Source organism: Rhincodon typus, chromosome 19 (genome assembly GCF_021869965.1).
Source record: "Rhincodon typus isolate 14 chromosome 19, sRhiTyp1.1, whole genome shotgun sequence".
Taxonomy (NCBI): Eukaryota; Metazoa; Chordata; class Chondrichthyes; order Orectolobiformes; family Rhincodontidae; genus Rhincodon; species Rhincodon typus.
In genome coordinates, this window is record NC_063350.1 from 15,305,213 (window position 1) to 15,331,756 (window position 26,544).

The 26,544-nt window shown below is 40.7% G+C and overlaps 1 protein-coding gene across 8 annotated transcripts in view; it reads right to left on the reverse strand.

Annotated features, from left to right (window-relative positions):
- Positions 1-26,544, reverse strand: part of LOC109927926 (eyes absent homolog 1-like) — a 256,972-nt gene that overhangs the window by 142,392 nt on the left and 88,036 nt on the right. For 7 of the 8 annotated variants that reach the window (XM_048608466.1, XM_048608461.1, XM_048608464.1 and 4 more), the window contains exons 2-4: positions 22,489-22,634; positions 3,617-3,682; positions 1,202-1,265 (exon numbers count right to left, since the gene is read on the reverse strand). In XM_048608466.1, the coding sequence (XP_048464423.1) occupies positions 1,202-1,265; positions 3,617-3,682; positions 22,489-22,630 (272 nt within the window). In that variant the 5' untranslated portion in view covers positions 22,631-22,634. The remainder of the gene's footprint in view (positions 1-1,201; positions 1,266-3,616; positions 3,683-22,488; positions 22,635-26,544) is intronic. The other variant, XM_048608467.1, reaches the window with a different exon arrangement.

Here is a 26,544-nt window from a genome sequence, read left to right on the forward strand (position 1 = left end):
ACTTTTCCAGAACCAAAACTAGACCATATCTGGTGCACCTTCTCCCAATTCAGGATTGTGGATTTGGGATTTTTCCTGGCTTTATGCTCCTAACATGGGAACAGAAATTCTGGTCTCCTAATGTTAACAGGTTGGTTGTTCAGGGACTGCCTGAAATACAAACTTCAGAACCAAGGCAAGCTATTGATAAAAATAAACTCTAATAGAAATGTCTGACCAGCCAAACAATCTTTATTCAGAAAATAGAATATATATAAGTAATTAAATAGGCAATTGAATAATAATTTATTTAGGCTTTGTTAACCTATGATTGATTAGGTTTTAATTTTTTTTTCTTTATTCATTCATAGGATGAGGGAATCGCTGGCTAGGCAGCATTTATCGCCTATCCTGAATTACCCAGAGGGCAATTAAGAGCCACCCACATTGCTGTGGGTCTGGAGTCACATGTAGGCCAGACCAGGTGAGGATGGCAGATTTCCTTCCCTGAAGGACATTAGTGAACCAGATGGGTTTTTCCAACCATCGACAATGGATTCACAGTTATCATTAGATTCTTAATTCCAGATATTTATCGAATTCAAATTCCACCATCTGTCATGACGGGATTCAAACCCAGGTCCCCAGGATGTCCCCATGATTTCTGAAGAAGGGTCTAGGCCCGAAACGTCAGCTTTCCTGCTCCTCTGATGCTGCTTGGCCTGCTGTGTTCATCCAGCTCTACACCTCATTACCCCAGGATGTTATCTTGGTCTCTGGATTAACAGTCCAGTGATAATACCACTAGGCCATTTCCTCCCCCATAAAATGGAGAGCAGCCATTGGACAAGATAATGGGGGTAAATTCTCAGTTTTCTTGGTCTATAGCAATGAAAATTGGATGGCTGCTACACGTGGTCTGTTAAATTACTGCCCAGACGAAGAAGGCGAAATTAACTCTTATGGAACCCAGTCACATGGTGTTAGGTCTGTAGTTCTTGGCTTCAGCAGATGTACTCATATGATCGGATACTCTTCGATCTCTTCTTGTTTACTAAAACCTAAAGTGAGTCATCACTGAATGGGTCACATCACAGAAGTTTTGTAATTACTCTGTCTTCAGCCGCAAAGATATCAACAGAAATATAAATACAGTTATTACGAATTTAAGTTACAGTGAATCATTTAAATTAAAATATAACATTCTGTGAAATACTCTTACTTTGACGTATAAACCTGGGACGAAAACTGGTGTGGTTGTCTTTTACTGATATCACTGCTATTAGCTGTAAATGAAAAGCAAGCAATTAGATAATGTAATGAAGTGCTGAAAACAGAGATATTTAGGTATGTCCCCTACAGCACAGATCATCGTGTGTTTTCACCAATGTATGGTCACGTGTCTCTACCCACAGGGCTTCATAACATGATTTGTTTACAGTAAACACTAATTCATTTGCTAAAGTATTGATTAATTAGTTCAAAAAATAAACAATAGCAAATCAACTGCTGCATAGGTGTGGGTTTCAAATTCTGTATGGATGGGACATTATGATATAGGGAACCTTGCGAGACAAAAGTATTGCCATGGAATCTGGTACGGCTGCAATACAGTTTCCTTTTGTTTTGTAAACACTGGATGATCTGCAATTAGAATTGCTGTACATGCGTATTGTAAAAATGTTGCAGTCACAATTTAACATGATTAAATTCTGAATGGAGCTGCTCGTTACGCAACAACACAGAGATCTATATCACTATTTTTATGTTCATATTTGAAATAGGTTTAACTCTTTGAGAATAGATTATCTTTGTCTTGTAAGGTAGAATTACAGTAGCCTCCAAATGACTGAAAATAAATTAGCAGAGTATAACTCAGATGCGTAAAATTATTTTTGAGCTTCAATAATTCTAAATCTGCTAAAGCTTAAATTGCAACAAACAAATTTTCTGGATTGTATGTGCTGGGATTTCCCGCAGGCTTCAAGAACCCCAAAGTCAGGAACAAGTGGAGGATTGGTGTCTACAGTAGCCAAGAGCAGTGCAGCAATATGTTCAGACACAGACTTTAAATGGCCGAGCAAGCATCCAAGCTAATTGTGAGGGTGCTTCACTATGGAGAGGAGAATTAAAGTAAAATCTCAGACAGGCCCAGCCATTGGATCAGAAGGGGAAATCTGGTTGGAAGCATTTGAACCAATGGGTGTAACATTTTATGCTTTACGCCTCTTCTTTGGGACATGAAGCGTCTGGAGCTATTTTCAATCTACATCAATGTCTTAAGGTCAAAGGCAATGATCAGGAGGCATGATTATCAGTCAGAAAGGTAACCATTGAAAAAGCCTTTTGTCTTCCCCTCTGTGTCCAGCTATAATGCTAAGTGCTCCTGAATTAAACATGTTGGAGATGAATGGCATGTGTTAGGTAATCCTAGCAGTCGCTGTAATTGCAGCTTCAGTATTGCCTTCACTGGGTACTTGAAAAGGTGGAACATAAGGCAGTGTGATAAACAAAGGTTGTCGCAGTGATTATGAATGTGGCACACCTTTTGCAAATGTGAACAATGCCTAAATTGTAGGCTCCAAACTATGATGGTCCTTCATACATACCTTTCAGAATGCAGTAATATTTTAATTGTGAATGCAACATATTATCTACCACATTTTCAAGGCAGAAATGGAACAATGAGATGAGTAGATTTCGAGTTTGTATTAGCAGATTGGGGTTCAAATTTACACGGCATGCTCATTCTGATTAATGCTGTAATTAGAAGCTGCCAATTTAACTGCAGAGAGGGCCAGCCCACTACTGTACAGCATCATTGCAGTTATCTGAGTTAGCTAACTCACCTGCCTGCTTCATGATTGAAGAAACACCTTTTTGTGTGCGCATGTGTGCGCAGATGCTTCTCAAAATCTTTCCATCAGTGACCCCCATCTTGAGGCTTGAAAATGGTCATGACCCCTCACTGAGAGGCAGAGGGACAACTGTGTGTCTGTTATTACTTAGGCATAGTTCCACAGAAACAATTGCCACCTCAAAGCCCACGTTCCCAAAATGTTAGCTTGCTTGGGGTGCTAGTGCCCAACTTGGTTAGCCCCAGTCTCCTCCCCGTGCAACACTTGCATTCTGTTTGTTCAAAGAAGGCTTTCCACTGTATGTACAAAGTGAGGCCTCAGTGCCTCCTATCTATAGGAAGTCATGCCCAAGTCATACATTAGTCAAAAACGTCCAAGATGATCATTAGAGTGGGACCTCTTGGCTGCCTACGTGTTGGGGAAGTGCATGGTCTTCTGACTGAAGAGACGAGTCTAATGTAGAATCGCAGAAGCATTATGGCACAGAAGGAGGCCATTCAGCCATCATGCCTACACTGGTCTTCAAATGAGCATTATTACCTACTGCCAATCTCCTGTTTTCTTCCCCAATATCCTTAAACATTATTTCTATCCAAATAACCATCCAATGCCCTCTTGAATGTCTTAACCGACTTAGCCTCTACCACACTTCCATGCAGTAATGTAGACAGACCTGCTACTACCCAACTGTAAAGGTCTAAATCCCAAGACATATGCTGTCTCTGATTACACGTTAATAAATGCACGTATATACTCCAGGATTAACACAGTAAACTGACCTGAACTGGAGAATTGTTCCAATGCTGCTGTGGCAATTTCACTGCTGCTCATCGACTCTGATTTGTCTGTAACAAAAAAGATACATAATTTCCTGAACACTGAACAAATGATTGGGAAGATGTATTGCCAAATCCAAAAACCTAAAGAGAAAAAATGAATAAAATGTTTAATTTAAAATTAATAATTTCTACTTCCTCTTCTTAAAACCAATTGGTCCAGTCTGAATATAAATGAAATCATTTTACATAGAGACATCCTTACTATAATATCGTCTGTGCTCCAAATACAACTCGTTCGTTATGGATTCCCAATGCCTACTATTTGATTTTCCTCTTTATATCTTGATGTTGCTGAGCTGAAAGACAGCCAAACAGATATCTTGTTCTCACTATCTTCATCGTCCGTTGTTCTTTGGTATCAGTTGTTGTTTCGATATTTGAAGACGCTTTGATTTTCTCCCCTTCTTGTATTTTGTATTTTTTCTTCTGCTTGCAGTGTTAATTTTCCATGAATGAACATTACGATTCAGCATAGCTAACACAGAGCTTGTGCAAAAGGACTGCATATTGGGAATGTAGGCATTAATATTAACATACCTAATTGACAAATTTTAGTATGATTAAGACACAATAAATCAGGACAATTGTGAACTGGTTGCATTGACAACTCTGTCTAATATGCCAGTGAGGTTCTGTGAAATCCTGGGATGTACTGTAAAACTATTTTCACTTTTCTGCCTCTTTGATTTTTATGGCTCCTCACTTCCAGTTTGTTAAATAGCCTACACCATTACCTTTTTCTTCCCTTTTCATTCCTATTTGTCTCCCTCTGCCAATGCTATTTTTCTCCTTTGGCTCTGTTTGGCTCTTGAACTCTACATGCTTTGAGTTTAAAGATATATCTAGCTAAAAGACATATATTTATAAACACAGTCTTCAATTATGTTGACTTAGAGGCATTGGGACTTTTGCAAGGGTGAATGAAACCCCGACTGATATCAGAATATCCTGCAGTAGTTGAGATTTGAGCACAATAATGAAGCCAGGGGAGTTAATCAACAGAGGCACTTGTCAGATTTTTATTAAACTCATTCATGGGATGTTAGCATTGATGGAAATTACTGCTGATCCTTCGAGAAGGTGGTGGTGAGCTGCCTCCTCAGACTGCTGCAGTCTACCTGAGTATTATATCCATAACGTTGTTGGAAAGAGACTTGCAGGTTTAAGGCTAGGGATAGTGAGTGAATGGGCAGGATAGTGTGTCATCCAGAGGGGACCTTTCAGGTGATCCTATGTGTCTGTTGGTAAGTGGTAAAGTCACGGCCTTGGAAGGTACAGTCAAAGGAGCTTTGGTGAGTTGGTGGAGTGCATCTTTTACACGGTACATACTGCTCCCATTGCACATTACTGGTGGAGGGCATGAACGTTTTTAGGTGGTGGATGGGCTGCCAATCAAGCAGGATACTTTATTACGGAAACTGTTGACCTTCTTGAGTATTCTTGGAACCACACCATCAGAGGCCTGACTTGTGACTTATTGACGGTGAACAGGTTTTCTGGAGTGAAGAAATTAATTACTTGCTGCAAAATTCCCTACTACTGACCTGCTCTTTCAGCAACAGTATTTACGTGGCTGTCCAGTTCTGTTTCTGGTCAATGGTTATCCCCAGGGTATTGATGGTAAGGGCTCCAGCAATCATTTACCAATGCTACCATGGTTTTGAAAGTGAAAGAGAAAAGTTTAAAGTCTCTCTTCTTGGAGATTGTCATTGCCTCACACTTGAATGGTTCACATGTTACTTATCACTAATCTATCCACACCTGATCATTGGTGAAGTCACAGACTGCTTCAATATCTGAGGGTTTGTAAATGGTATTGAACACAGTACAACCATGACTGAACATCCTCAGTTCTGATGTTAACATGTACGGAAGGTCATTGATGAAGCAGTTGAAGATGACTGGCATAAGACCAGATGGCTGGCGTGGTGGCTCAGTGGTTAGCACTGCTGCCTCACAGTACCTGGGATCTGGGTTTGATTCTCGACTATGTGGAGTTTCCTCCGGGTGCTCTGGTTTCCTCCCATAATCCAGTTAGGTGGATTGGCCATGCTAATTTGCATATAGTGTCCAGGGACGCACAGGCTAGGTGGACTAGTGCAGAGTTAAGGGATAGAGTAGGGGGTGGGTCTGGGTGAGATGCTCTTTGGAGGGTTAATGTTGTCTCGATGGGCTAAATGGCCAGCTTCCACATTGTAAGGATTCTATAATGCTGAGAAACAGGTAAATGTGGATGCGGATTGCTTCTGAGCTGTTGTAAATGGTGCTGAACATTGTGCAGTTATCAGCAAATGTCCCAACTCATGACCTTAAAATGGAAGGGAGGTCATTGGTGCAACAGCTCAAGATATTTTGGACTTCGGACATACTCTGTTGAATGGAGCTCTTGTGGTGCAGTGGTAGTTTCCCTACCTCTGAGCCAAGAGGCCTGGGTTCAAGTCTCACCTACTTCAGAGATGTGTTATAACGTCTCTTAACAGGTTGATTAGAAAATATCTACCCTGATGAACTCCTTCAATGATGTCCTGGATTGGACTGTGATGTTTGGCCTCCAACAACTGCAACCATTTGTCTTCAAGAGCCTGGAGGTCATGTTGGAGTTGTGCAGAACTTTGGTTGGGTCACAGTTGGAGTATAGTATGGAGTTTTGATCACCACATTATAGGGAGGGTGTGATTATACTGGATGGGGATGCAGAGGACAGTCATCAAGATGTTGCCTGGGGTGGAGAATTTCAGCTTTGATGAGAGGCTGGAAAAGCTTTTCTTTGGAACAGGGAAGGTTGAAGGGGACCTTTACAGAGGAGTATAAGATTGTGAGGAGTATGGACAGGGTGGATAGGAAGCAGCTTTTCCCCTTATTTGAAGGGTCAAAACAAGGGCGCATAATTTTAAAGTGAAAGGCAGGAGGTTCAGAGGGGATTTGAGGAAAAGCTTTTTCACCCTGAGGGTGATGGGGGTCTGAAATGCACTACCTCAGAGGATAGTTAGGTGGAAAACTTCACAACCTTTAAAATGTCCTTGAATGAGCACTTGAAGTATTGTAACATTCAAGCTATGGGCCTTGTGTGGAGAAGTGGGACTAGTGTAGGTAGTAACAAAGTTATTGGTGGTATAGACCTGATGGGCTGAAGGGCCTCTTCTGACTTGTATAATTCTATGAATCAAAGATTTGTGCTTCAATCACTAGAGGGTTCCAAGATTTTGTAACAGAATATATTCCAAATTATAGCAGTTTAACTTACAGTCTAGAAAGAGTTAAATTGAGCGGGAAGATATTAGCTATTGCAACTTCCATGAAAATTGTATGAAAGAAAACCAGAGTGTGGTTTATGTTCTGCATTATCCATAGATTTAATGTTTTGCACAGTCCATTTTTGAAAGGGAAGAATCTTCAGAACAGCAATAAATACAGATAACTAGAATGATAGAGTTCCCAATTGATATCAAACCACTTTTGATTATTTGTTCGCTATTCTTACTGAGGAGGAAAACATGACTTAAAAGGTCAGACATGGGAGGCAGAAAGTCAAGGACATTAACATTACTTTCATAGGTTGTGAATCTCTGTAGTGGTTTTCCTGCCTGACATCAGGAGAAGGCGAAATCTGAAAACATGGAGTAAAATTTGCTTGTGCCATTACATCTGAGTTTTGAAATTCTTCTGCCAAAGTTACAGCAAATCATAGGGAGGACAGCTGTGGAGATTCATTGCGTTGTTCTTATCACTGTCCCTCTGAAATGCTTCAAAGAGCTTTAGATATAACTACTTATGGCAGTCTATGTGGATATCTATGCAAATAAATAATGTAAAGAATGAAAGGTGGCACGGTGGCTCATTAGTTAGCACTGCTACCTCGCAATGCCAAGGACCTTCGTTCAATTCCAACCTTGGGTGATTGTGTGGAGTTTGCACATTACCCCCCACCGGGTCTGCATTGGTTTCCACTGGGTGCTCCAGATTCCTCCCACAGTTTAAAGATCTGCAGGTGAGGTGGAACGGTCATGCTGAATTGTCTGCAGTGACTAGAGATGTGCAGGTTAGGTGGATTAACCATGGTTTATGTGGGGACAAAGTAGAGGGCTGGGTTTGGGTAGGATGCTCTTTGGCGGATCGGTGCAGAATGGCCTCTTTCTGTGCAATAGGGATTCTATGATTCAAAGAAGAGAATGTAAGCTAAGCATATACAATGCAGCACAGGAACATTCCCTTCGGCCCACCAGGCCTGTGCCAATTCCTAATCCTTATTTAGACCTGCTACTTACTGCCCATATGTGGTTTCTATCCCTCTGTTCGCCTCCCATTCCTGTGTCCATCAGGATGCACCTTAAATGTTGCTAATGTGCCTGCTTCCACCACCTCCACTGGCAGTGCGTTCCAGGCACCTACCGTCCTCGATGTGAAATATTTTCCCCACACTTCTCCCCAAACCTTTCCCCTCTCATGTTGAATCCGTGCCCCGTTTTACTTGACCTTTCCACCCTGGGAAACAGCCCCTGACAATCCACCCTATCTGTACCTCTCTTAATTTTGTAAGCTTCTATCAGGTGGCCCCTCAGCCTCCATCTTTCCAATGAAAACAATCAGACTTTACCCAACTTCTCTTCATAACTAAAACCCTCCAGACCAGGCAACATCCTGATAAACCTTCTATGCACCCTCTCCAAAGCATCCACATCCTTCTGGTAATATGGCAACCAGAACTGCATGCAACTTTCCAAATCTGGCCTAACTAAAGTTTTATGAGCTGTAACATAACTTGCCTTCTTTTATATTCAATGCCCCAGCCAATGAATGCAAGTGTGCTATTTGCCTTCTTGACCACCTTATCCACTTGAGTTGCCACTTTCAGGGATTTGTGGACCTACACATCTAGATCCCTCTGTATGTCAATTCTCCTAACAGTTCTGTCATTTATTGTACAATTCTCACCTAAATTTAATCTTCCAAAATGCATCTCCTCACAATTGTCTGGATTAAATTCCATCTGCCATTTGTCTGCCCAAATCTGCAATCTATCTATATCCTTCTGTATCCTTTGACAATCCTCCTCACTATCTGCAACTCCACCGGTTTTGGTGTCATTCGCAAGCTAACTAATCAGAGCACCTACATTTTCCTCCAGATCATTTATATTTGTCACAAACAACAAAGGTCTCAGCACTGATCCCTGCAGAACACCACTAATTCCTGATCTCCATTCCGAAAAGGACCCTCCCACAGCAACTCTTTGTCTTCTATGACCAAGCCAGTTTTGTATTCATTTAGCCAGGGCACGCTGGATCCCATGAAACTCGACCTTCTGTACCACCCTGCCAACTTACTAAACTCCAGGTAGACAACATGCACTGTCTTTCCCTCATCAATCATTCTTGTCACCTCCTCAAGAAACTCAGTCAAGTTGGTGAGATATAACCTTCCCCGCACATATGAATAGCAAACTAGCCTAATTTCAAATCCATGATTGTTGTTTAAACATAGAAAATAAAAGAAGGAAATGAAGCATTTTATAACCTAAACCCATTACAACTATGTGACTCTCTGAATAGAGCACAGTGTCAGCAGTGACGCAGAGATACGCTACTGCCAGTCATCAAATTGCCATCAAAGCTCCTTCTAAACACATGACTTCTACCCCATAGAAGAAGAAGATTGAAAATAAGCAATGGCAAGTTCCTCTCCAAGTTCTACCACCATTTCCTGGCATGGAATTATATCACTGTTCCTACACAGTCACTGGGTTGAACTGCAGTCACTCAAGAAGGCAGCTCAGCACCAACTTCACAAAGGTATCTAGAGATGGGCATGTTAGTGAAGATAACAATCCAAAAATGAATTGAAAGAAATGATTAACCTATTTAACCACTTGGCTCTCCTGGATTCCATATTCATTGCTGTGACTGTTAAGATTGTTCGTTTATGGAATGCCCCATGTAAAAATACATAATCTCCTAACCTCACTTCTTTGATAGTGATCCTATTTCGCAATTAACAAGGATGGAATTTAAATTCATGACCTGTGGGCTCTTCATCTATTAACATAAGCTCTCATACCTGGGAATGACTGAATAGTTTCAACATTGTCCATTTGCTTTTGTATTCTAAAACCCTTTTCATGAAACTTGGGTTCTCATATATTTCTTCAGAACTTTATTAATATGTCCTCCTACTTTTAAATGGCCACAAAATATTGGGATAAATTGTCAGCTTTATGCATTTAGTTATGCAGTCTCAGCAAAGACACAATATATATAAGAGCACTTTGTTACAGCAAAGTGAGATTGCAGAGATTCCTTTCTTGCCCCTTCTTCATTTTAACAGGAGTTCACTAACCCTCACCTGAAGTGGTTCTTTTCAAAAGGTCCTTGTTTGTGGATGGATGCATGATCAAATTTGCCAAAAAGATCAAAAGAAACGTGCATTTAGCACACTGGGGTACATAAATCATGCACAGGCCAAATTTAAATTTGTTTAGTGTTTTTTTAACACAACAACAGCAGGACAATAGTATATGTGTTGAAGTAGTGAGGGGCATGCATTTTCTGAGAGCCATTTGTTTGTGAGCTCTAGTTAGGAATGAAAAAGCTATTCTCTGAAATTGGATTTGAATATAATTTTATTAAGTGAGTTTCACAGATAAAGGTTGGACATGAAACCAGTTTTGGGGGATAGAGGAATTGGAGCAGTCAAGCAAGCAAATTCTACCTCAGTCAGATCAGAGCATCATTTTATTTCCCACCCATCACCTCCTCTAGTCTCCTCTGCTGTCCTGAAAATATTAACTCACTGTTTGGGTTCAGTTCCATGGATCTAATAGCCTCTGCTACCTTGTCCAAGTGAGCAACAATGAGGTACATGTGAATATTGATCTTCATTTTCAACAAACCTTATTGCTTACAGTATCATAGCTGACCCCATCTCTCTCCTGAGTTCAAATCATACAAATGTCACTTCAGCATGCTAACTTGTTGATTTTCTCTCTCCTAATCTGGAAATTCTGAGGTCAACTCGTAACACCCTGATTTACATTACCCCATCTGGGGTCAACCTAACAGCACAGATCAGGGATCATAAGTGTGACCATCCTGGTCTATATAGTTCAACAGTTGTGATCATGCAATCACATTACACTATTATTGTTAACTAACCAATCAGGTAGGGGAGAGGGTCAATAGCAATTCAAGGTAGGAGGTGATGAAATCTCCAGACATTCAGGCAGAGTTGGCAATCTTAAGTGGCTCAGAGATTGTAAGAACTGCCGATGCTGGAGTCGGAGATAACATGGTGTGGAGCCTTCAGTTTTTGCATAAAGCTTAGCTGATAGCACTCCAGTTTCTGCCTAAGATGTTTTCAGCCACAAGTCCCAGTTTACCGATTTTAGTACAAAATCTCTGTTGGCTCTCCAGTGCAGATGAGGGAGAGCTGTAGTGTTTGAGGTACATTGGAACATTAATCCACCACTTTTTCAGGGAAATATAACAAGCTACTAATGTTGGGTTGAAGAAGAGCAGGGGAATTCTCCTTGATATTCTAACTAATACTATCCCTCAAACAACATCATTTAACTGGACAGGTCATTGTCACATTACTGTTGTGGAGAATTACTTTGTGCAAATTGGATGCTGTGTGTTACACATAACTTTAAAATCACTTTAAAGTGTTACAGAGTCATAGAGATATACAGCACAGAAAAAGGACATTCAGCCCATTCAGTCTATACCAGCCAAAATAAGCACCTAACTATTCCAACCCCATTTTTGAACACTTGGTGCACAGCCTTGGCAATGTAACTGCACGTTTAAACTCCTGTACCATGATTGGCAATGCTTTGAAGCTCTGAGAGGTGGTACATGAATGTAAAATTGTTCTTTTTTCTTTTGAGATTGAGGTGCATTTACACAGTACTTGTAGCCTAGCTGCAGAGTGAAATTGCAAAATGCATGATGAGGCCCTCAGAATTTATGTTCTCTGCTCAACCAGAGATCAAGTTGGATCACTCAAATGAAAACAAAATATAATTTGGGTTTAGTTGCATGGTTTGAATCTATATTCTGTATGAGCTGAGACCGGGATGGTTCAAATCGGTTTATCCAAACATCACTGAAGCGTTTGACTGTGCAATCAACATTCAGATTTTAGTGACACATTTTTGGTTGATTAAATTCATTACACAACAGTGAAGTATTTTTGCCAAGTGCCAACAGCCTCTGATTAACCTCTTGTAACAAAGACATGGATTGTACCTGTAAGAACTTGTTCAACAAGCTTTGTTGCCAGTAATACCTTGAATGGATTTTTACATTCTTCTACTTCCCTTTCCTTCATGAAATAACAGAGATAATATACTTATAGCACCATGTCAGCACAGAGATGAAATGCTATTGTGGAACGAACCAAGAATCCACATAACCTGAAGCTTATAATTAATTATCAATAGGCTGAAATAAAGAAAGTTTAAAAAAAGAACTCCATTTATACAGCACTTTTCATGACCTCAAGATGACTAAAACCATCTTACCACCAATTAAATGTAGACAGTGCTGTAATGTAGGGTACACAGCCTCCAACTTAGACACAGCTGGTTCCCATAAACGGCAATATGATAATGACCTGATCGTCTATGTTAACATGTTCATTGTGGGATAAATTTTGGCCAAGACATAAGGCAGCACTCCCTGGCGTTGTTTGAACGATACAAGGAATCTTTCACATCTACCTAAGACGACAGACAGAGCTTTGATTTCAAGGCTTGACTGGAAAAACAGCACCTCCAAAGTGCAATATTGCACAGGAACATCAGCTTTGATTACATGTTCCAGTCATGAATGGACCTCAAACTCACAACTTTCAGATTTAAAGATGAGAGTGCTACCTACTGAGCCACAGATGACACCTAAAAAGGGCACATCTCTAATGACCAGCTAAACATTTCAGTACCTCTTGTTAGGTTTGAGTTCTATCAAAAAGAAAGACTTTTAGAATGAGTGTTGTTGAGTAGATTCTGAATAATTAGCACTACTATTGCTGAGTGAGATACTGTTGAAAAATTAACAAGTTCTGCAGGCACTGGGCATAGTGTACAGCCAATGTAACCCCAAATGGTAGTAGTCCCCTAAATGCAAACTTCAGTAGTCTTCAACAGAAAGAGAAGAATGGAACTGCAGAGCATGGCAGCCTTAGCTACAAGACCCAGGAATGAGACGGAACAAAAGGACTACAGTAAAATTACTGATGGAGTGAGGAATGGAAATATTTGCTGTAAAATTAATGGCGCGTGAACATATTAGGCATGAGTGCCCCAGGCATGGAAGTGTTACTGTACAAAATAGCAGATTTAACCACCAAAGCCACAAGATTAGATTTCCCTCTTCGCCATCTGGATGGTAATTTGGCAGATTTTGTTGCATCAAAATGAAAGGAATGAGAATTCTAAAATGAGTGTGTGATCGACTCCATCACATTCCTACCTTGGCTGTGAAGGCAGAAAATGATTTGACTGAAACTAGTGGTATTTTTTTCTTTAAACTCATGACCTAGAGTCATGGAGAGATAGAGTAAAACAGCATGGAAACAGGCCATTCAGTCCAAACTGGTCCATGCTGACTATGGTGCCCACTCAGCTAGTTCCAATTACCTGCATTTGGTCCACATCCCTCGAAATCCTTCCCATCCATGTACCTATCCTAATGTTTTTCAAATGCTGCTATTGTACCTGCTTCAACCACTTTCTCTGGCAGCCCATTCCACATACGCTCTACTCTCTGCATGAAGAAGTTACCCCGCAGGTGCTTCTTAAACCTTTCCCCTCTCACCTTAAACCTATGCCGTCTAGTTTTCAGTTCCCCATCCCTAGGAAAAAGACTCCATGCATTCATCCTATCTGTGCCCCTCATGATTTTATACACCTCAATAAGGTCACCCTCATTCTCCTACATTCCAAGGAATAAAGTCCTTTCTTGGCAAACCTCTCCCTATAACTCATGCCTACTAGTCCTGGCAACATCCTCTTAAATCTTCTTTGCACACTTTCCAGTTTAACAATGTCTTTCCTGTAACAGGGTGACCAAAACTGTACACAATACTCCAAGTGCGGCCTCACCAACAACTTATACCACTGTAACGTAACGTCCCAACTCCTATACCCAATGCTAAATGCCTTCTTCACCACCCTGTCCACCTGTGACGCCGCTTTCAACAAAGTATGTACTTATACTGCTAGGTCCCTCTGCTCCACAACACTCCTCAGGGCCTTACCATTTACTGTGTAAGTCCTACCTTGGTTTGACTTTCCAAAGTGCAACACCTCATACTTATCTGTATTGAATTGCATTTACCAATCCTCAGCCCACTTCACCATCTGATCAAGATCCCTCTGTAATTTTTGATAGCCTTCCTCGCTATCAATGATACCTCCCAATTTTGTATCATCCACGAACTTACTAATCATGCCTTGTACATTCACATTCAGATCATTTATGTAAATAACAAATAACAAAGGTCCCACTATCAATCCCTGTGGCACACCACTAGTCACAGGCCTCCAGTCCAAGAAACAACCTTCAACCATCACCCTCTGCTTCCTACCATTGAGCCACTTTTGAATCCAATTAGCTAGCTCTCCCTGGATCTCATGCGATCTAACCTTCATGACTAGCTTGCCATGCAGGACCCTGTCAAAGGCCTTACTAAAGTCCATATAGACAACATCCACTGCCCTACCCTCATCTATCCTCTTGGTTACCTCTTCAAAAAAATCTAAAAGATTTGTCAGACATGACTTCCCGCGCACAAATCCATGCTGACTATCCCTAAACAGACCTTGATTATCCAAATGTTGGTTGATTCTGTCCCTCAGTATCCTCTCATAACTTGCCTACCACTGATGGCAGGCTCACTGGTTTGTAGTTCCCTGGCTTGTTTTTGCTACCTTTCTTGAACAATGGAACAACATTAGCCACCATCCAGTCTTCTGGAACTTCACCAGTGGCTAAAGGTGAAGCAAAAATCTCTACAGGGGCCTCTGCAATTTCTTCCCCAGCCTCTCACAACATCCGAGGATGGACTTGATCAGGCCCAGGGGATTTATCCAGCTTAATGCGCTTTAAGGCTGCAAACGCCTACTCTCTGGTAATATGTATGCTGTCCAAAACATCCCCACTTGTTCCCTTATTTCCTTAGGATCCACGATTCTCTCCTCAGTAAACACTGGTGAGAAATATTCATTAAAAATCTCCCCCATCTCCTGAGGCTGCACACATAGACAGCCATGCTGATCTTTAAGGGGACCTATTCTCTCCCTAGTCACCCTTTTACTCTTAATATAGCTAAAAAAACTCTTGCAATTATCTTTAACCTTATCTACCAGATCCATCTCATACCCTCTTTTTGCTCTTCTGATTTCCCTCTCAAGTGTGCTCCTACACTTTTTATAGACATCTGCGTATTTACTTGAGCCCGACACCTTAAATCCAATGTATGCCTCCTTCTTTTCCCTGACCACAGCCTCAATATCCCCTCGTCAGCCTGGGATCCCTAAACCTGCCAGCTTTTCCCTTCACCCTAACAGGGACATACTGTCCATGGGTTCTTGATATCACACTTTTAAAAGCCTCCCATTTGCCAGTTGTTACTTTTCCTTTAAACAGACTCATTCAATCAACCTCTGCTAAATCCTGCCGAATGGCCCCAAAATTGGCCCTGCTCCAGTTTAGCATCTTAACCTGTGGACCTGCTCTTTCTTTTTTCATAATTATATTAAAACTAAGAGAGTTATGGTCACTGGATCGAAAGTGCTCTCCAACTGAACTTCAGTCACTTGCCTGACCTCGTTTCCTAAGAGGTCCAGGGCTGCACCCTCCCAGGTAGGGCCCTCTACAAATTGATTTAGGACACTTTTGTGGACACATTTGACAAATTCCATCATGTCTGGCCTTTTACAATCTGGGTGGCCCAATCAATCCAGGGGAAATTAAAATCTTCAGCTAATATCTGCAATCTCTCTATACATCTGCTCCTCTAGTATCTGATGGCTATTTGGGGGTCTATAATACAGTCCTAGCAGAGTGACCATCCCCTTCTTGTTCCTGATTTCTAAACATACGGCCTCGTTTGATGACCTCTCTTAAGAATATCCTCTCTAAGCACTGTTGTTATGTCCTCCCTTACCAAAAGGGCAATTCCCCCTCCTTGCTTACTTGTACTTCTGTCACACCTGTAGCTTCTGTATCCTGGAACATTGAGCTGCCAGTCCTTCTCTCAGCCATGTTTCTGTTAAGGCTATAATAGCCAGTCCCCAGAGCCAATCCTTGTGCTGAGCTCATCTGCCTTAGCAGCCAGGCTTCATGCATTGAAATAAATGCATTTTAAACCAGAAGTCTTTTCCCTCCCTTTACTGTGCTTCTGGCTACCCTGAATATTAAACTTGATCTTGATGGCTAATGTATTTTCCCCTGACTTCTCAAAGGCACCTCTCTTATTCAGAGTCCCATTCCCCTGCCAAACTAGTTTAAATCCTCCTGGGTTACACTAGCAAATTTCCTCGTGAGGATGTTGGATCCAATCCGGTTCAAGTGCAACCCAGCCCTCTTGTGTAGGTCACCTCTACCCCAGAAGACATCCCAATGATCCAAGAACTGAAAACCCTGCCCCCTACACCAGCTCCTCAGCCACGCATTCATCTGGCCTACCTTTCTATCTCAGTGGCACGTGGCACTGGGAGTAATCCAGAGATCACTACCCTCGAGGTCCAGCTTTTTAACTTCTTATCTAACTCCCTCTACTCATTTCGCAGGACTTGAGTGATGAATTCATGAATTTCCATTCATGAAATTATGTACCTGGCATGTTAATAGATGGAAAACTACAGGGACACAGTGCACACTCACATCAGAACTTCCAAAATCAATCGCCAGTTGGGAGACACATCATGCATTTGGGGGCACAGATCGGTAGAAATGCTCATTTCTGCAAAGTTCTACTAATAATTTATTGTCTTTCCTTGGCTTAAATGAGTACCAAACCAGAACTGAATAGATTTTAGGTATATCTTGATGCAATGGAATTCACTTAACTGAAATAGCAGGTAGGCCTGTCCTAGGGAGTGACCTGGAAGATCTGAAGCTGGGAAGGATAGTGCTGCCAGGTTTCAGAAGAGTGTAGCTTCTGTTGGGTCAGCTAATGGTAGTCACTGCTGGAGTTGCACCTGGATGACTGATATCAGGCCATCAGGTTTTTTGAACAGTCTCCCCATGCAGTGGCAAGTAGCCCCAGTCACAGGTAAAATTCTCACATAGAGTCATCATTGTCCACGTGAATGGCTCAATTTACTCTGGGCAGGCCATTCGTCTGTCATCTCTCTTTCCTCTGGCAAAATGGCATGAAGTTGGGAATATTTAGGACATGGCACCTGATGTCATTCTGCCCCATTTTGCCAGTCTTCCTGCCATCCAATCTACCCCCAAAAGACTGGTAAAATTTAGCCTACTGTCTCAAGTTGATAAATTCTCATCCGAACTGTGGAAAGGTCAGATGTGTACAAGCTTCAGACAACAACAAAGGCAGTGAAGAGGTGGAGGGGTGAAGAACAAATGGAAGGTCTATGGTAGGGTACAATGCACGCACAACTAAATTGCAAAAGGAAAGGGTGCAGAGGAGTGTAAATGAAAACAGCAGAATAATTGCTAATAACTGAATTCCAAACAAAGATCAGAAGTTATGATATGAAATTGTTGAATTCAACAAAATGTTAAGACCACATTGGAGTAAAGCATCTAATGTAAAGATGAAGGGTTGTTCCTTGACTCATATTTAGCATAATTTAAATCGTGTTGGAAGCTGAGATGTTGAGTAAGAGTGGGCTGCAGAATTTAAATGATGGCGATTGGAAGATTGGGCCTAAACTTGTAAACTCAACAGATATATTCTGTAAAGTGGTCACCTGATCTGTTTGGTCATCCCATTGAAAAGGAGACAGCGTTGCGTGCAACAAACACAGTATAGCAAATTGAAAGAAGCACAAGTAAATTGCTTTTTAACCTGAAAGAAGCATTTGGGACCCTGGATGGTGAGATGGGAAGAGGTATAAAGCCAGGCATTGCATCTCCTGTGCTCGCGATAAGAAGGGGAGGGGACAGGTGTTAAGGGTGATTGAGGAGTAGACTGTGGTGTCCTGCAATACTCGTCCTGACATGCCTTCCCTTTCCCTCAACTAACCTCTATCACAATGGCATGGTCCTCCTTTGTGTTCATTCTATTTTCACACTTCTCCTCTCGCTTGTCCTCACCTCCAGCCCATTTAGCTTCCATATTCAACAGGCCCTTCTTTGCATTTGCACTACTTCATGTGTAATGCCACCTCCAAAGTTATCTTCCCTTTCCTTTCAAAATATTGAAGTGACCATGGGATTTGGGATTCTACAAATTAATTAAGGACAAAACAGTAACTAGTGAGAGAACGGGGCCTCTTTAAGATCAGCAAGGCTGCCAATGTGCGCCTATATCAATCATCCAGGAGATGGGGGAGATACTAAATAGTATTTTGCACCAGTGTTTACTCTGGTGAAGCATATGGAAGATATAGAACGTAGGGAAATAAATAGCGACATCTTGAAAAACGTCCACATTACAGAGGAGGAGGTGTTCGGTGGTTTAAAATACATAATGGTGGATAAATCCCCGGGACCTAGAACTCGGTAGGAAGCTGGGGAAGTGATTTCTGGGCCCCTTGCTGAGATATTTGTATCATTGGTAGCCACAGGTAAGGTGCCAAAAGACTGGAGGGTGGCTAATGTGGTGCCACTATTTAAGAAAGGTGGTAAGGAAAAGGCAGGGAACTATAGACTGGTGAGCCTGACATCGGTGGTTGGCAAGTTGTTGGAGGGAATCCTGAGGGATAGGATTTACATGTATTTCGAAAGGCAAGGACTGATTAAGGATAGTCAACATGGCTTTGCGCATGGGAAATCGTGTCTCACTAACTTGATTGAGTTTTTTGAAGAAGTAATGAAGAGGCTTGATGAGGGCAGATGGGTGGACATGATCTATATGGACTTCAGTAAGGCATTCGACAAGGTTCCTCATGGTGGACTGGTTAGCAAGGCTAGATCGCATTGAATACAGGGAGAACTAACCATTTGGATACAGAATGGCTCGAATGTAAAAGACAGAAGGTGGTGATGGGAGGTTGCTTTTCAGACTGGAGGCCTGTGACCAGTGGCATGCCACAAGGATCAGTGCTGGGCCCGCTGCTTTTCATCATTTATATAAATGATTTGGATTCGAACATAGGAGGTGTGGTTAGTAAGTTTGCAGATGACACCAAAATAAGAGGTGTAGTGGGCAGAGAAGAAGGCTATCTCAGAGTGTAACAGGATCTTGATCGGATCAGCCAATGTGCCGAGGAGTGGCAGATGGAATTTAAATTAGATAAACATGAGATGATGCATGTTGGAAAGGCAAATCTGGGCAGAACATATACACTTAATGGTACAGTCCTGGGGAGTGTTGCTGGATAAAGAGACCTTGCAGCGTCGGTTCATAGTTCCTTGAAAGAGAAGTCACAGGTAGATCAAATAGTGAAGATGGCAAGTGGTATGTTTGTCTTTATTGGTCAGCACACTGAGTATAGGAGTTGGGAGGTCAAGCTGCCGCTGTACAGGACATTGGTTAGACCACTTCTGCAATTCTGTGTGCAATTCTGTCCTCCCTGCTACAGGAAGGATGTTGTGAAACTTGAAAGGGTTCAGAAAAGATTTACCAGGATGTTGCCAGGGTTAGAGAGTTTAAGCTATAGGGAGAAGCTGAATAGACTGGGCCTATTTTCCCTGGAGCATTGCAGGCTGAGGGGTGACCTAATAAAGGTTTATAAAATCATGAGTGACATAGATAGGGTAAATAGACAAGGTCTTCTTCCCAGGTGGTGGAGTCCAAAACTAGACAGCATACGTTTAAGGTAAGAGGGGAAAGATTTAAAAGGGACCCAGAGGGTAACTTTGTCACACAGAGGGTAGTGCATGTATGGAATGAACTGCCAGAGGAAGTGGTAAAGGCTGGTAAAATTACAACATTTAAAAGACATCTGGATGGATATTTGAATAGGAAGGTTTTAGAGGGATATGGGCCAAATGCTGACAAATGGGGCTAGATTTATTTAGGATATCTGGTCAGCATGGATGAGTTGGGTTGAAAGGTTTGGTTTTGTTCTGTACATCTCTGTGACTCTATTTGTTAGTAGGGATGTCAGAAAAGCAGCCAATCTATGCTTTAGCCATATCTGTACTTTTGCCAATGGCTAGAAAAGTCTCTGTCTTAAAAACTACGGTTGCAAATGCATAACTCTCATGGAAAACAGTAGAATTTAAAGCCAAAGTTGACTAAGGAAGTAACACTTAATTCTAACAAGGAGTGTTGGAAATCAGGGAACAGTTAGTACTTGAGGTAATCAAAATACAACTCATATAAAATAATGACACGACTTATGGTGTTCTGTGATTTTTTTAAAAATCGTCTTTAAAACACAACTAAAAATAAAGAGAAAACAAGTGAAATATTTATCCAGATACTTGTTATAATTGCAGTATACACAGGAAGGAAGAATAATTCATTCTACACATCAGCAAAAACTTTATCCTGGGTTTGGCACACATGAAGAAGTAAGTCTCTTACTTATTGAATAAATTTAGTATTCTGGTACTCCACTGATCCCCACTGTTTTGCTGCCATTTATGAATGGAGTTTAATATGAATCCAGCCCTTCAATAAGCATATTTTGTCTCTGAGGTAAAAAGGTTAAAATAAACTGACACCGGGGCTATTTATGTCCAAAAGATTTTGAGTGCCAAGTTATGTATTTAAGATTGGCAAGCTAAGCCTAGACTTGTGTAAATGATGTTGCGATCAGATGTTTGTGTTAGTGGTGGTGTGACATGCATTGAGGATTCTGGACTAGTCCCTACTACAGCTAATGTTTCAGGAAAGACACATTCTCACTGTGAGTCATTGAGTTCTCTGAATAGACGATTATTCCAGGTGAATACATCGGGTTGCAAGTTGCAACACTTTACATCTCATAGTGCAGGAATTTAGATTTTAACTGAAATACTGATTCATAAAGGAGAATATTTCACTTGTACTGAGGTTAGCCACAAATCTTTTCTCACAAACTGATTTTGGACACAAGACAGGTTACACAAGTGGGCTTTTTTGAGCGTTTTTAGAGGAATTTTAATCATAAAATGTATAAACATAAAGACATTAATATGTCTGCGTGACATGGATAAAGCAACCTAATGTTTACTAAAATGGATGTTTGTGGGGTTGCTTGCAGTGAATATAGAAAGCTTCTCTGCACAGAAATAGATAAAGAAAATTTGGAGAATTGATTATAAGCAAAATTGACCTTGAACCTTAAAAAATTGCAATTAAATTGATGGCTTATGGAGTAATTGTCACTTACTGCTTTGACTGCAGCTTGACTGAAGCATTCGTGAGGGAAATCAACACCTTCCAAATTCAACAGGTGCAATGGTATGTTCTTACCTCTGAGTCAGGAGGCCTAGGATCAAGTCCCACCTGGTCTAAAGATGTATAATAATGTCTCTGAACATGTTGATTGGGGAATTATCTCCAAATTCAACAGTGAGTAAAGAGGCTCAGGCAGAATGGAACTGAGTGGATCCTTTTACATGAGGTTAAACAAAGTCTCGAGTTCAATGCCTTGAATGCACTCTTCTTCATGGCATTTCGTTATGAATGAAGGATGTGACTTTTCTAAGATGTCAAGTTATAGGCAGCTTTGTGCTGTACCCACTGGTTTCAGAGCATTTATAACAATCTTACCTACATTTAACAATGTAACTTCCTTATCATCACGAACGATGCTTTGAGCTAGACATTTTAATTGACTTGTTATGACACATGTCTGAGGAAGGTGGGACCTCAACTCAGACCTTCTAACCTAGAGGTAAGGCCATTACCATTGCCCCATAAGACTTGTTTTTCAGTCTAGTTTTAAATGCATGTCGGTCCTCCTGTATTAGGCATTGGGAAATCTGACATGACCAGTAAAATCTCTCCTAATGCTTATGTTCCTCTAGCAACCAAATGCTAATTTTATCAGATTACAAATTCTCTCCAGCTACACGATTATATTAAATTACCAAAGAGCCTTTCCCCTTGCCATAGCTGACTTCCTATCTCAATTGCTGACCTCCTATTGGAGCTATCACTGACTGACATTTTCAGGAAGGGGTAGTATACCACTGGAAGTTGGTGGGCAAAGTGAGGTGTCAAAGAACTGTGTTGGTGGAATTTTATGCATGATTCCCAATATTGCAAACTCAATTTGTATCAATGAAGGAATACAATCATCAGGGGTTGTGCAATGTCTCATCATGAGGAAGAGTAGATTTTGAGTCCTATTACCAAGGCTTAGCTCACTGTCTAGTGACCACTTTCGAGCAATCACTGTTCTGAGAACTGAAGCTGACACGATGAGCATAATATAAATAGAAACTGTTGCACACCCATAGTTTCAGTCAAACAATCACTCAAAGTGTGCTATGGGTTATTTCCAAAGGACAAAAAGACCTTTTATTCTATGAGTCAAATACGTCATTGCTCATCTGAACTACAACAAACTCTGAATATTTTCTTGCAAAAATCTTCCTTCTCATGTTTTAATGATGACCTATGTAATTGTTTGTGCAACATTCAAAGAATTCTGACTACTCATTTTGTCATCATTTTGTCATTTTATCAGTGTGACAACATCTTCCAGATACTTGTACAGATTTGGATAACAGCCGCAAACAAACCTGCCAGATTTGTTCTCCTACCTTCCTTGCCATTTGATGAGACTGAGATGTTATTAATATGAGCGTTGTGGAAATCTGAATTGTTGGGACACTCGATGCTTCCAGTCAGATTGTGTGGGATCACCAAATCTAACATTTCCATGCACCTGGCAGAAAAAGACACAATCAGTACAAGATTGTCATTCATCAGCAAATGCAACTATTTCAATGAAAATTAGTTTCCCAGTAAAATTCCAAATAAATTGTTTCACCAATACCAACAGAAAGTCATCACAAGAACTCTAAGAATGTCTCAAAATATTCTGGAAAATTAAAATGCATAAGTGATTTTGTGATCTGTCCATATGTTTAAAAATCTAAAACTTTAGAAACACAGCAATATAAGTGAATACTGTTAACATTGAGCAGTCAATTTTGGTGCATTCATGAGATAGTAATTCATTTTAATTAATGTTGAAACTTTCATGTCTTGCTCATTGAGTTGTCTGAAATTCCTGAATCCCTACCTAGAATCTGTAATAAAATGTTCACAGCACGCTTCTACAAATATCAAAATGGCAAGTTTTAACTTGGCACAGAGAGATTTTTGCTGGGGACTGGAGTAGAAATCTTGAATGTTGGAAATCTGAGTTATGAGGACTAACTGGAGAGGTGTATTGAATTCTGAGCTTAGTAACCTTCAATCATTGTGTGACTGGCCATAGACATTAGTGCTGCAGCTCCCTTAGGAGCACTAGAGATGATTAATTCCACATTTAAACAAATACACATTGTTTCAGTTTCGTTTTTGTTGCAAGTTTACTGCCAACAAATAGGAAAAGAAATACTTAGTTCATATAAGTATTCATTGATCTGTTCTGAAGGGATATTCACAAGACATCTTGCATAGCTGTCTGTTTAGAGTAAATTTGTGGCAACTTTTCATTGGCAAAAGCTGTATAACTGCTCTCATTAAAAAGAACACCATCAAAATGTAATTATTATCAACAATCAAACCTCTTTGACTATTACTGAGAGCTGAATAACATTCTACTCCACCGCAGAAGGCTCCATTTTTAGTCACCAAACCATCTCACCTCCAGAAGGACAATAGTTAAACAAACAAAATGAATGCTTAAAAGATTAGTTTCTAAGTTGATTTGTAGCCATTGGACCACAGTACTGGAATAACTAGTTATTGTGCTTGGAAACCTTTTAAAGCGAATGCTGGTTTGTGGAGTGACATTTATGACAAGGAATTCTGTCATGAACTTGGAAATCAGCTAATGGAACATTGAACCAGGTTATGGAACAGAGATGTACTGATATAATCGATATAATGGCCTCATCTCAACAGTAATCTCCACTGGTGGGCATTTTTTCTCAATCAAAACTAAAATCAATCCAGTAAAGTGATTTGAACCCTGCTGGTGTGCAATAAAGCTCCATTTTACGTAGTTGTGGAGGAAAAGAGAGCCTCCAGGTCAGAGGAAGTCATGATCACACTGTGCAGTTCTCTGGTCAGACTGCACATTTTGCTGGGACCAATTGTAATGAACAAACAATGTTCAAGTGCAGGAGACAGAGTGGAGAACAGTCACAAGACTGATCACCAATATCAGTGGCCTGCATTATGAGGAATGATTGGAAAACCCTGGACTATTCATGCAGGAAAAGAAGCACTTTCACAAGAAGGTAAGTTGTAGGGAAAATGTTAACCTTCATACTATATGATGGGGTCAAAGGTTCAAATTAGTAAATGGAAGTTTTAGGACCAATGTTATGCAATTACCATGTTTTGAATAGAAAAGCAAAATACTGCAGAATCTGGGAATTTGAAATTAAAAAACAAACCATGCTGGAAAAATGCAGCCAGTCAGGCAGTATATCCGTTGAGAGAAGCAGAGTTAATGTTCCAAGTTGGTGAGTATTCATCAGATAAAAAGCCATCTTGACCTGTAACACTAACTTTGTTTCGCTCCACAGATGCTACCTGACCTCTATCAAATGTTAGCCAGGGGACTCCGGTCAGGGGCAGAGTAGGGATGCAGGAATTAAAAGGGTAGGGTGAGTATTTGTTAGCAGCAACATAATAGGACAGTAGGGAGGGTGTTTATGTTTTTCTTGGCCTCATAATTACATGAGGGAAATTAGGTGGAATTTCCATGTTGGGCACATTTGTGGATCGGGGCACAGATTGCAGCCAAACTTGTGCTAATGTTGAGCAGTGTTATTTTTTATTGAGTAACTGATGAAAAGCATTTGCTTATTATCAAACACAAATTCTGTCATGAACAGATGCAAATGTTTTGTAATGTATTAAAAAGTAAATTGCTTTGAAAATATTCCATAATGGGCTTGAATGGTGTAGTTTTATTCTTACAGCTGAAAACTAATTTATCATAAAACAAGCATTTTTGATCAGAGCACCTAATCCATTAATTGAGATTTTAAATAAACATACATGTCTTTAAATGCTAGTCATATTGCTGCTGTATATTCTATAGCTTTTGAAATGTGTGTATTAGTGTCTTTAGCCTAAAAAAGAAAAGAATTAACTTACTTCTTGGAGATTCCTGGAAGACCTTTAATCAAACAAAATTAATGAAAATCTCCAATAGTGATTAACTTGAGCAGTGGCATGGTCAGTTTTATTTTTGTCACATAATGCTTTTTAAACTAGTACAAGAGATCTCAGAAACTTAGCTTTGTACTCAATATATTTGACACGTAAATTTACCCATTATCTTTTACAATGGTTTCATCAAATTAAACAACGAATAACCAACACAACAAAGCAGGAAATCCAAGGCATGATCTGTTTAAATCTGGCTCTGGGCAAGAGCCTCCAATAGTGCATTGATGAGTCGCTGGACAGCATCTGAAGAAACTATAGCTTGCACAGTGCAAGCCATCATTATTCCTCGTCATTTTGCAAAGAGGTCTGATTACATGTACTTATACCAATGATTTGCCTGCACAAGAGAACCGACATCAGTTTCAGGCATACAGCTTGGCAACTTGCTGAGCAGTCCTAATCAACTGACAAATACGAGGTGATGCATTTTGGAGGATCAAATTTAGGTGTGAATTATACTGTAAATGGCAGAACCCTTATGAACATTAACATACAGACGGATCTGGGAATGCAGGTCCACAATTCCCTAAAAATGGCAACACAGGTGGCCAAGGTGATTAAGAAGGCATATGGCATGCTTCCCTTCATCGGCTGGGACATGGAGTACAAGAGTTGGCAAACCATTGCAGCTATATAAAACTCTTGCTAGGCCACATTTGGAGTATTGTGTGCAGTTTTGGTCACCACATTACCAGAAGGACATGGAAGCTTTGGAGAGAGTGCAGAGAAGGTTCACCAGGATGTTTTTGGTCACAAGGGCATTGGTTATAAGGAAAGGTTAAAAAGATAGGATTGTTTTCACTGGAAAGATGGCAGCTGAAAGGAGACCTGGTAGAGGCCTACAAGATTATGAGAGGCATAGATAGGGTGGATAGTTAGAGGCTTTTCCCCAGGGTTGAAATTTCAATTGCAAGGGGCCATAGGTTCAAGGAGAGGGGGGGAAAGTTTAAGAGAGACATGCGAGGGAAGTTTTTCACGCAGAGAGTGGTAGGAGCCTGGAACACATTGCCAGAGGAGGTGGTAGAAGCAAGCTTGTTGGTGACACTTAAGAGGCATTTAGATGGTTACATGAATAGAGGCGGAATACAAGGATACAGACCGAATAAGGGCAGAAGATTTGTTTTTTCATTTAGTTAGGCCATGATGGTCAGCACAGATTTGGAGGGCTGAAGGGCCTGTTCCTGTGCTGTACTCTCTTTTGTAATGTGGTAACTGTTGCACATCCAGCACAGATTGAGCACAGAGATGCCACTTGTTGTGCTGCACTCATTTTAGTTCTGTAAAACAGTGACACTGCTCATTAAAATTTCAGGCTACTGTGCTTTCAATCTGTTATTACAAAGAAATCTTTAAATTTAACATGTGGCTACGATTTGCTCAATGGAAGCACTCTTGCCTCAATTTGAGAAGGTTATGACCTCATGGCCTGGTCCAGAAAT